The sequence below is a fragment of the Pinus tabuliformis genome, chromosome 9 (assembly GCF_031772625.1).
Source record: "Pinus tabuliformis cultivar Carrire ecotype Pingquan chromosome 9, CPIR1, whole genome shotgun sequence".
Classification (NCBI taxonomy): domain Eukaryota; kingdom Viridiplantae; phylum Streptophyta; class Pinopsida; order Pinales; family Pinaceae; genus Pinus; species Pinus tabuliformis.
This window is the reverse complement of record NC_142307.1, coordinates 1,754,947,936-1,754,960,540: the sequence shown is the minus strand read 5'-3', so window position 1 is coordinate 1,754,960,540 and position 12,605 is coordinate 1,754,947,936. Positions and strand designations below refer to the sequence as shown.

General features: G+C 36.0%; 1 protein-coding gene across 1 annotated transcript; it reads left to right on the top strand.

The window, feature by feature from the left end:
* Window positions 1–968: 968 nt before the first annotated feature.
* On the top strand, window positions 969–12,198 carry LOC149155761 (xyloglucan endotransglucosylase protein 7-like). Its single transcript, XM_089444523.1, has 7 exons — window positions 969–1,192; window positions 1,362–1,419; window positions 1,516–1,700; window positions 10,853–10,977; window positions 11,099–11,199; window positions 11,511–11,704; window positions 11,787–12,198. The coding sequence occupies exons 1-7, from the start codon at window positions 969–971 to the stop codon at window positions 12,190–12,192; spliced, it is 1,293 nt and encodes a 430-aa protein (XP_089300649.1). The 3' UTR covers window positions 12,193–12,198.
* The last annotated feature ends 407 nt before the right edge of the window (window positions 12,199–12,605 follow it).

Below are 12,605 nucleotides of genomic sequence, written 5' to 3'. Positions count from 1 at the left end.
TTCAGGCTCTGTGGCTACAACACTTCCTCACTGAGTGCAGGTTTCTTTCCATGAGCTTGTTATTATAAATTGCTTTATCTTTTATGCAAATTTGATCCAAAAGGAATTTATGTACAATTTCAATCCCTGTAAAAGAGATAAGTATATAGGTGTGTTTCAAACTTTTGAGATCGATTTACTTTTGCTTGTGAATACAAATCTCTATACATTAAAACAATATTCATATCGTGGTGGAAATCCAGCTTATCCTCCAGCTTTTGAATGTTTAGTAATTTGACATTTGAGTTCACAACAAATTGGCTCGATCAAGGGGATATGGCACAGGTGGAGTTTTTTTGCATACTGGAAATTTAGAATATATGAGAATGATATAATTTATGGTACTTTATATTAATATAATGCATAAATTTGTTCACAAGTTGTTTGAGAATTTTTTGTGCAAGCTATGGAGTACCCCTGATGATTGTGGTACCACCTTTGAAGCCTTCGCGTCTTTCTCTATAATTATCCTTAGTTCCTTGCAGTCGATAAGCATCAGCAGTACATTCCATCATAAACTTCATGCTCTTGCAATTGTTCACATCATGCACAACAAAGGACGAGAGTCTTTGAAAGGAAATAATGTAATTCTAAGCATAACCATAGAAATGAAATGAAAAAGCATGTTAACCATCAACGCTAAATGAGTTTTTATTAATTATAGAATTAATAAATGACTCAAAGTGCTAGATTCTTCTAGAGTATTATAGCACCAATAAGCATATATTCTATATGCAATAATTCCTATATCATAAGAATAAATTAATTTTGATGAAGTTTATTATATTTGAAATTTTGATTTTTTTTATAAAACCTACTTGTCACTATCATTTGTTGATGTTTGAAAGAGATATTTATCAATGTTGTTGATGTTTGAAACAAATTTCTTTAGTTTCGGGTCTTCAAAATTGATGGTTTCTCTTTGTACAATGCTCATGTTGCTTCTGCTTTCCATCTCCCCAATTTTTCCTTTCAAGTTGAACGCAGTTGTCTTTCAGGCTGAAGAGGAGGCTCTTGTCATCTTGAAGGATGCTTGGGGCATGATCCAGTTTCAGAATCATGATCATTCTCGACCACGCCCCCCTTTTATGTCTGCTAAAGTTGAACATGGGCATTCGCACAAGGTCATCCCCAACAACATCATTCGAAGATGGTCAGTTAGACACGAGGATTCCCATCAACAACATTAGAACCAGAGCCCAACATTCAAGCGAAGGCCCATACATTCAATAGCTTTATTACCTCTCATGATATCTTTAGTTCAGTGACCATGACAATAAACTTTTTGGACACTTGATCAATAAAGACAGTTTGTTGGACAGGGGAGGAGTGTTGCTCAGCAAGGAGGTCAATTCTGCTTCTTTTGATTTTGCTGTTTCAGTGAATGAAGTTTCTAACCAAAAGAAGGCTTGCTTCATGAGAAGATCTCCATCTATTTGTTGAAGTATTACTTTCAACTGCAGCGTTTACTTTCAGAAAACCGTCACGCCAGTTCCCCGCACTGCCTTTCACGAACAATGGTATTTCTTGAGGGGTCAGCAAGCACGTTCATCAATTGACATGTGTCTGAGCAGTTTTTGCCAAAACAACTTTCCTCAACGGGTAAAATTCAGTCAGAAAGGGCCGTGCGATATTGCTGACAGCCGTAGGATTAATGTGGAGTAAAATCCACGGTTAATAATAAAAAAAATATATCGCCATGCTCAAGTACCCTTGTTCCGGAAATTAATTAATGCTGAAGTACCCTCGTTCTGGAAATTAAATTGATGTGAAGTAATTTATTACAGTTGGTAAAATGTAGGTGGAGATATTTTAATTTTACTGTTTATTTTAATTCACGGGTGTAGTTTGTTTTAAAAAAAGTGAAACGTAAAAAGTCATGCCCTATTTTGAAGAATATGAAATGCAATGAAACAAAAAACGCAGCAGCGTGAATGTAATTTTTTATGTTGAAAAAGGGTATTGCAATATGCAGCAGCGCGAGTGAATTTTTTTTACACATAGCAGTGTAAATCTTTGCAGTAAAAGACAGTGTGTTATTTTTTTCAAAGGAGACAGAGTATTTTTTTTACAGCAGTGTCAATTTGAGAGACAGAGTAATTTTTTTTTTGGAACTGCATCTGAAGCAGGCTTGGTGTAATCCCTCTGTTGGAGGAAGAATTTTTTGTAACAATAATATTATTAATGAATACAAGTTTCCTTTTGTGTGTGTTGCTGAAACTCTGTCTTCAGGAAACAATTTTCTTTGTTCCTCTGTGTTAAAAACAGAGCATTATTCTCTGTTTTGTTCAGTTTCATTTTGTTTGGAATTATCAGAAATTCCCAACATGGTATCAGAGCTTGTCCAGGCTCTTTGAAGGTGTCAAAGAAGCTGAAGGAAGGATTTCTTGTTGCAGCAGCTTCTCCAGCAGAGTGAAGACTCAGTCAAGAAAAAATCCAAGGTATTTCTCAAGTTAGTTTTTGTGTTACTGTTGAGGACAGTCAGTTATTTTAAATACACAGTCAAGTATTTTGAAGCATAGTTAAGAGTGCAAGAATGGTTGGAGCCAACACTAGCATGGGTATTTGTAATACTCAGCTCCCACAATTTAATGGAAAAAACTATGACTATTGGGCAATAACTATGAGAGCTTTGCTTGCTTCCCAAGACTTATGGGAATTTGTTGAGGATGGTTTTGAAGAACCAGTAGATGAAAATGAGTTTAATAATTTAACTCAGGCAGAGAAAGATCTGTTGAAGAGCAATAAGAAGAAGGATTCTAAAGCCCTCTACTTTTTGTATCAAGCAGTGCATGAGAGTGTGTTTCCAAGGATAGCAGTAGCCAAGAGATTCAAAAAAGCATGGCAAACTCTCAAGATAGCCTATCAAGGCATGGAGAAAGTGAAGACAGCAAAAATACAGTTGCTGAGGAGAGATTTTGAGACTCTCTACATGAAGGAGTCAGATAATATTGACTCATTCTTCACACATGTGATTGGACTGGTCACACAGATAAGGTCTCATGGAGAGATTCTTGAAGAAAGGAGGATTGTGGAGAAATTATTGAGGATCCTACCCTCAAGGTTCGATGTGATTGTCACCACCATAGAAGAGACAAAGGATCTCACAAACTTCTCAGTTGATGAACTACATGCATCAGTGATAACACATGAGCATAGATTGAGTAGAAATGAAAGCTCATCACTAGAGAATGCCTTTAAGACCCAGATGTTCTTTGGAAGAGGAAGAGGTCAAGGAAGAGGAAACAAGAGAGGAAGAGGCAGAAGCGAAAATAAAGGTGGAAGAAACAATCCGGCAAATTCTCAAGGAAAAGGCAGCAATCCAAATCAGGATCAAGGCCAAGGCAACAGCCAACAAAGTGGACAACATCATGCTCAAGGACAAAGGTATGATAAATCCAATGTCCAATGTCACTATTGTAAGAAATATGGGCATTATGCAAATTAATGTAGGAATAAGCAGCATGATATGAGTAATAGGACTAGTGCAAATTTCACTAGAGAAAATATCAGCCAAAATAATTTGTTTTTAGCCTGTAATATGGCTGAAGAAAAGAGTGAAGATGTATGGTTTCTAGACTCCGGTTGCAGTAACCATATGACAGGAAACATAGCCCTGTTTTCTATGTTAGATCAGAGTGTGAAGTCACAAGTCACACTAGGGACTGATAATAAAGTTTCTGCTATGAGAAAAGGAGAAGTAAATATCTTAACAAAGAAAGGTGAAAAGAAAACCATATCAGATGTTTATTATGTTCCTGGAATGAAATGTAATCTCATAAGTATTGGACAACTTATTCAAAAGGGGTACAATGTTTTCTTTGTGGATGATGTATGCACCATCATGGATAAAACACCCAGCAAACAATGTATTACTGAAGTGAAGATGACAAGGAACCGGATGTTCCCTCTCAGAATGAAAGAAGATTTAAAAAACAGAGAAGAAATAGCAGCAGCGACACAAGAGGCTTTCCAAAGCGAACCAAAAGATGAAAATTGGTTGTGGCACTTGAGATTTGGACATCTCAACTTTGGAGGTCTTAACTTGTTGAATAGAAAAAGGAATGGTAAGAGGATTACCATTGATAGAGAAACCAGACAGCCTTTGTGAAGGTTGTATCTTGGGGAAACAACACAGAGAAAGTTTTCCATCTGGGAAAAGCATAAGGGTAAAAGCACCCTTACAGATTGTCCACTCAGATTTATGTGGACACATGCAAACTCCATCACTTGCAGGCAGCCACTATATACTAACATTTATTGATGATTTTATTAAAAAAACTTGGGTTTATTTCCTGAAGAACAAAAGTGAAGTGTTTGAAAGGTTTTCCAATTTCAAAGAACTTGTAGAAAACCAAAGTGGGCTGCATATCAAAGTTCTAAGAACTGATAGAGGAGGTGAGTATATCTCCAAAGAATTTCTACGTTTTTGTAGAGAAAATGGAATTCATAAGAAGTTTACCACTACGTACACTCCGCAGCAAAATGGAATTGCCGAAAGGAAGAATCAGACAATCATGGATATGGCGAGAAGTATGTTAAAGGCAAAGCATTTGCCAAAATATTATTGGGCTAAAGCTGTACACTGTGCATCGTACATTTTGAATAGATGCCCTACAAAAGCAGTCATGAACAGAGTGTCGGAAGAAGCATGGAGTGGGACAAAGCAATGAGTCACCCACATGAAAGTTTTTGGATGTGTGGCTTATGCACACATTCCAGATCAACTAAGGAAAAAGTTGGACAACAAAGGGGAGAAATGTATTTTCATTGGATACAGTGAGGAATCCAAAGCTTATAGGTTGTATAACCCATCCACCAAGAAGCTTATTGTGAGTAGAGATGTTCAGTTCATTGAGAAGGAAGCTTGGGATGGAAGCATAGAGAAAACAGTGAATGTTAAAAATTGTTTGTCACATGATGAAGATGATGAGGAGATCACTGAAATACATCCCCAAACAATAGCACCAACACAAGGGCAGCAAGAGACACTCTTGAGGAGAAATGAAAGTGCTTCTCCAAGCACACCACAAGGAGGAAATTCAAGTGCTTATTCAAGCACTTGTATACCAAATGAAAGAGGTAAGAAGTTCAAAAATTTAAGTGACATTTATGAACAAGAGGCAGCAAATGAAGATATGAACTCTTTGTTTGCTTTATATTGTCATGTTGATGACCCTGTTCATTTCGAAGAAACAATTAAGGATAAGAAATGGATAGAAGCTATGGATGAGGAGATCAATGCCATAGAAATAAACAAGACATGGGATTTAGTTGAACTACCAAAAGGAAAAGAAGTCATTAAAGTTAAATGGGTCTACAAGACCAAGAGTAATGCTGAAGGCAAAATAGAAAGACACTAGGCAAGATTGGTTGTCAAATGATATAAGTAGCAGTATGGGAGAGATTATGAGGAAACTTTTGCACCGGTCGGTAGAATGGAAGCCGTGAGAGCGGTGTTGTCCATAGCAGCACAAAACAAGTGGAAAGTTTACCAAATGGACATGAAGTCAGCATTCCTAAATGGAGTGTTAATGGAAGAGGTTTACATTGAACAACCTCTAGGCTATGAAAAGAAAGGCCAAGAGTATAAAGTGTGCAGATTGAAGAAAACTCTTTATGGGCTGAAGCAAGCACCAAGAGGGTGGTACAGTAGGATAGATTCATGTCTACTGGAAAATGGCTTTGAAAAATGTGAGGGAGAATCGACCCTCTACATCAAAGAAAATGATGGTAAAATACTAATTGTTGTGTTATATGTTGATGATGTTATTTTCACAGGTAATGGTGATTATCTTATTGAAAATTTCAAAACATTCATGAAAGAAGAATTTGAAATGACTAACATGGGTTTGCTGAGATACTTCTTAGGAATAGAAGTAGAATAAAATGGAAATGGGATTTTTATCTCACAAGAAAAATATGTTAATGAAGTGTTGGAAAGATTTAATATGCAGGAGAGCAAAGCATTAATCACTCCCACAATGATGGGATTAAAACTCAGCAAAGAGGAAAACAGCAAGGATTTTGATCCTAGTTTGTACAAGAGCATAGTTGGCAGGCTCATGTATTTGACTGCAACTAGGTCGGATATAATGGATGCTGTTAGTTTAATTTCTAGATTCATGGAGAGGCCAAAAGAAGCACATTGGCAGGCAACAAAAATGATTCTGGGGTATGTTAAAGGTACTAAAAGGTTTGGCATTTTATATACTACTTCAAAATGTTCAGATTTAATTGGATACACTGATATTTATTGGGCTAGAAGTGTAGATGATCGGAAAAGCACATCCGGTTATGTTTTTCACATGGGTTTAGGAGCCATTTCATGGGCTTCTAAAAAAAAGCCTATTGTAGCGTTGTCTACAGCAGAGGCATAATATGTGGCAGCTACATCAGCAGCGTGTTAAGCAATTTGGATGAGAAGGATGTTAAGGAGTTTATGCCAAGAACAAACAAAAGGAACCATGATTTTTTGTGACAATAGCTCAGCTATTGCATTATCCAAGAATTATGTGTTTCATAAAAGAACGAAACACATTGACACAAAGTTTCATTACATCAGGGAATTGGTAAACAATGGAGAAATTGTTTTAAAACACTGCAGCACTCAGGAGTATGTTGCAGATATTCTAACCAAACCATTGGGGCAGAAAAGTTTTGAGTTTTTGAGAAAATGTCTGGGTATGACTGATAACCCAACAGTTGAAATTAAAGGGGAGTGTTGAAGTATTACTTTCAACTGTAGCGTTTACTTTCAGAAAACCGTCACGCTAGTTCCCCGCACCGCCTTTCACGAACAGTGGTATTTCTCGAGGGGGCAGCGAGCACATTCATCAATTGACACGTGTCTAAGCATTTTTTGCCAAAACAGCTTTCCCCGGCGGGTAAAATTCAGTCAGAAAGGGCCGTGCGATATTGCTGACAGCCGTAGGATTAACGTGGAGTAAAATCCACGGTTAATAATAAAAAAAATTAATTAATGTTGAAGTACCCTCGTTCCGGAAATTAAATTGATGTGAAGTAATTTATTACGGTTGGTAAAATGTAGGTGGAGATATTTTAATTAAATTGATGTGAAATAATTTATTACGGTTGGTAAAATGTAGGTGGAGATATTTTAATTTTACTATTTATTTTAATTTCGGGGTGTAGTTTGTTTTAAAAAAAGTGAAACGTAAAAAGTAATGCCCTGTTTTGAAGAATATGAAATGTAATGAAACCAAAAACGCAACAGCCTGAATGTAATTTTTTTTGTTGGAAAAAGGTATTGCAATATGCTCTGGAGTGAAAAATTTACACACAGCAGTGTAAATATTTGTAGTAAAAGATAGTGTGTTATTTTTTTCAGAGGAGATAGAGTAATTTTTTTAAAACAGTGTCAATTTGAGAGACAGAGTAATTTTTTTTGGAACTGCATCTCAAGCAGGCTTGGTGTAATCCCTCTGTTGGAAGAAGAATGGTATAATCCCTCTATTGGAGGAAGAAATTTTTGTAACAACAATATTATTAATGAATACAAGTTTCCTTTTGTGTGTTGCTGAAACTCTGTCTTCAGGAAACAATTTTCTTTGTTCCTTTGTGTTAAAAACAGATCACTATTCTCTGTTCTATTCAGTCTCATTTTGTTTGGAATTATCAGAAATTCCCAACACTATTCTATCTGAAACTGTTACCCGGTCGCTTCCCTCTGCTTTGTTGATACCAAGACTAGGATCGTCTGTTGGGTATTTTTGATGGGAAAATACCAAAAACCAAGACTTCAAACACACAGAGACAATGCTTTGTTTCACTTCCACATGATCTTTTTGTGGGCAGGGAAGCTTAAGAAAAATTTCACTGAGAAACAGAGTATTTCACCACCATAAAAACATTTCTATTAAAAAAAACTGATACAAACTTCATCCTCTTTTACTGAGAGGGATTTACCACTGTAAAATCCTTTTTACATTCACTGCTGTGAAAAACACCTTACTGCTGTAATAAAAATTTACATAAGTTTACTGCTGTAAAACAATTTCATTATACGCTCATGGATATTACAAAAACCTTCAGCACATAAAACATTACGGGCTCAGTTCTCATTTCACCTTGCGTTTTCACCGTTCCATTACAAAAAAAATCAAAACAAAACATTACAGAATATATCTTGTGCACTGTTGTGTATACATCCTCGCACTGCTGTGCATACATCCTCTGGTTCTTCACGCTGCTGCGAACACCAATGTTCTTTTCCTCCCGTGTGCAACAACCACAACACGAGCACACTTCACTTGTTATATTTTTCATTACAAAATGGTCAACGCACTTAAAAAAATACAACACGTTTTTATGAACATTAATACATGCCGTAAAAAAAACTTAACTATCCACCTACATATATGACACTTCATTAATTAGAAGGTATGGTCAACCAAAATTGACATTCACTCCACGCAATCCTTGATTTAATGCGGGCCCATATGCAACTTCAGACGATCGACGGTGGAGAGCGATGGAAGCAATCGAACGGTGGAGAAGAATATCGGAAGGCCTCATGCTACAGAACTTTAGCTTCCGATAAATTACGTTGGCTGATGTCAGGTGAGTGACACGCGTCTGCACCAAATCGCATCGAAGCCAAACATACGGAAACAGCTTTTCACGAGAAGGCGGTGCGATATGCTCTGTACGGTTTTGTGGTTTTCAATCTGACGGTTTTGGAGATATGCGCACAGCTGCGTTGAAATTACGACTTCAACATAGTCTCCTTCATTGCTTTTTCTCGTTCGACATTTTATTGAGTGATCGCGTACAAGGCCACTTACCTGGAGTGCTACTAATGTACTATACTCGGACCCAACAATCTTATGCCCATCTAATTGGAAGTGTATCTTTTCTTATTTAGGTATTGGAGAAATTCAGTATGTTATTGATCTTTATACTTCTATCTCGTTCGTGCAGTTTCTCCTTGGTTCTATTGCCTTTATCGCAGTTTCTCATGTAGGTCTCATAAACAATAGCCAAGCTCAGTAGCCTTCTATGTTGGAATTGGATAAGAAAACATGGATAGAAGAGGTATAGAAAAGAGAACAACTTGACAGGTATGCTATGGAATAGGCTTGACGACCATGCGATGCACTGGCACCTGTTAAATGTAGACAGAAGCGGTGGCAGGGGTACATGCAGTCGTGGACAATATAATATACTTGGCATATCAGTGTCAAATAGTCCAAACACAATGTCATGGTTCCAATATAAAATTATATCGCACAGCATTTAATGTTTATCTAACGTTTTCAATTAATGTTAACATTAATTTACTTTTCCCAAAATATGAAAAGAAAAAAAAATATATATATAAGATATGCTTTTAACCTCCGAGGTCAAATAAAATAACCAAACAAATTAGTTTATGAAAATACACTACCAGTTTTATTATACTTACCAACTTAATGTATATCATCTCATAACGTATATGTCAAATTATTCTACCAAAATATTTCATTTCCTATAAATAGATTTAATGAAAATTATGAATTCTTTATCAGTACATAATATAATATAAGTAATGTTGTTAACTCACTTTATTAAAGTATAATATAAAAGATGCTAAAACCAATGATTTTTCTTATTTCAAATTTAAATTACACCAATACTACAAAGAGATAGTCCTATGTTACATACAGTGTAACATAATTTATTTACTTCAAAGTGAAATCCAAATCCAAGTATTTCATTTGATAACATGCAAGTATTACGGTATTATGTGTAATAGAAAACTTAAGAAGTAATATGATGAAGAGTGGTCAGAGATGTAATTGTTTTTTAAAATGTAAAATGTTTCAAAAAATATCTGAATAAAATTTTTTAAATTATAAAATTTTTATTTACCAATCAAATCAATGTCTTTAGCGAAAGTGGTTAATCCATTTAATAAATTAACAATTTCTAAATTCCCGTGTTTATCCGTAAAATATTAAATATTAAAATTTGAAATAAAAACTAAGAAATTAAATAAGATTCAAAAAACCAGTTTCATTCACCCTGGAAAGCTCCACCACAGCTTCCTTTCTGTCGGCCGGCAAATTAAGTAGTAGTGGCCGGGTTGAAATTTTGTACGTGGCCAAAATACAAGCGCTCCCGCTAGCGTTCTCATGTATATGTATATATAATTTATTCATAAATATATGTATACAATGTTTTTATTCTCTGGGACGATTAAAATATCATATCATTCATATATATATATATACAGAGTTAGGGTTACGTTTGTGTGCCATCTACTATTGACATTGACAGCTGCCCCGCGTGTTGCAATTTTTTGCACGCAATCGCGAATTGTACGTCATGCAAACGCTGAGCATTGGTCTAGAAAGAGTACTGATTCATCAGTGGCAGACATCTAGAGTTAAACGGCGTCGGTTGCAATTTTCAATGTATATTTAATTTCTGTTGGATGTGCCTAGATTTAAACCACCTACCCCACAATTCCATTCAAACCCTCCCCTGTGTGGGGCTAAACCTCGTGACAGCCTGCCTTGCCTGCCTGGATTATAATTTTTAATGTATATTTGATTCCTATCAGAAATGCTCATGATTTCAACAACCTACCAAACAATTACACTTATACGCTTCCTATATAATTGTCCAGACATGATCCATCTGCGAACAAGTTCTTCAATCCCTATTCATTCTCTTCCAAACCCAAATCAAATAGGCAGTCAATTAGACTAGTCTGCAGTGCGCATCTGTTTAACAATATATCGTCCATGGAGGCTCCTAATCTGTCAGGTTATGTCCATCTGATTCTGATGATTGTTATAATATGCAGTACAGGTATATATCCCACAGTTCATGCAAACTTTTACAATGATATAGATGTATCATGGGGCTATAACAATGTCAACATGTTCGACAACGGAGAGGAATTGCAGCTTTCTCTCAATAATGCCTCTGGTATTCTAATGTTATTTTTTTATAACTGTATTTTTAGCTTTTTATTGCTTTATGTTTATGTGATAATATACTATCAAGCATAGAATAACAGTAGATATTTTTTGGGGTATTGTTTAATTAGGCTCGCAATTTCAATCGAAAGCGCAATTTTTGTTTGGAAGCGTGGATATGTTTATGAAGTTGGTGCCCGGAAATTCTGCTGGAACGGTTACAACATTCTATGTGAGATAAACTTGCGAAATTTATATTCAATAATATTCCAATATTCATGTAAAAGGTTTTTGGGAATTTTTGTAATTTGATAGAGAGAAATTATTGAGAAAATTTATTAATTGATAGTAAATTTTGGGAATGTTTTAGCAAATGAAAGGCAAAAACTATGGAGAATAGCGAGAACATTTTTGGGATCCATTGATTCACTCAACTCCTATCCATCCGATATAGAAATCTCAAATCCATATAAAATTACCTTAAAATTCATACCATTCTCACTATTATAATGTTCTCTAACGAATGGAGAAAATACGCTACAGTTATCTTCGACAGGCGACAGGCACGACGAAATTGATATTGAATTTCTAGGAAATGTTTCTGGTCAGCCATATACTCTGCATACAAACATCTATACAAATGGTTCAGGTAATAGGGAGCAAGAATTCTATTTATGGTTCGATCCTACATCAGACTTTCACAATTACTCAATTCTCTGGAACCCGCAGCAAATTGTGTAAGCTATATCTTTCTCTGAGCCTGGTTTAGTGTTTGCTTGTATTGTGATGGACCCATCTCACCTGATATCTTCGTTTCAGGGTTTTTGTGGATGGGCTGCCTATCAGAGTATTTGGGAACAATGAAGACATAGGTGTGCCTTACGCCAACGGGCAGGCGATGAGAGCGTACTCCAGCATATGGGACGGAGATAGTTGGGCAACTCAAGGCGGGCGGGTGAAAATCGAATGGTCTTACGCACCATTTGTGGCTTCATACAGAAATTTCACAACAGACGTATGTGAATGGACAGGAAGTGGCAGCTCCTCCCAGTGTTGGGCTAATACTCCCAGTAACTGGTGGAATCAGGCAGCTTACGAGAGCTTGACCTATGCCCAACAAGGACAATTACAGTGGGTTCGCAATAATTTTTTAGTTTACGATTACTGCAAAGATCCGGCCAGATTCAATAATCAGCTTCCAGCTGAATGCTCCAGACAACCATAAAATAATTCCTAGAGCTTCCATGCGACTGCGGTTGGATTCTTTCTTTGTTCATCGGATTTCATTCCAATAAAGACTTATTTTATCTCATTTGCCATCGAAGGGGCCAAATTGAAATTATTTTCTCTCTCTTACCGTTCTTGTTCGGACCATCCGAACGTTTTGAAACCCCACGGGATTCATTGTAGGTCAACATATGTCATGCATGTTCCTAAAATATAAATTGATGATGCTCTGACGGAACATGTTGTCATTAATTTTTTTTTTTTCCAGATATTATGTTTATTTGTATGGAGAAGCTTTGAAAGAGGAAATAGTTATTATATTAAAATTTGATGGTACTATTTTAAATTAGAATGTGATTTTGTTATGGTTTAAAATATGGTTTTTCGCATATTTTAAATTAGAATGTGATT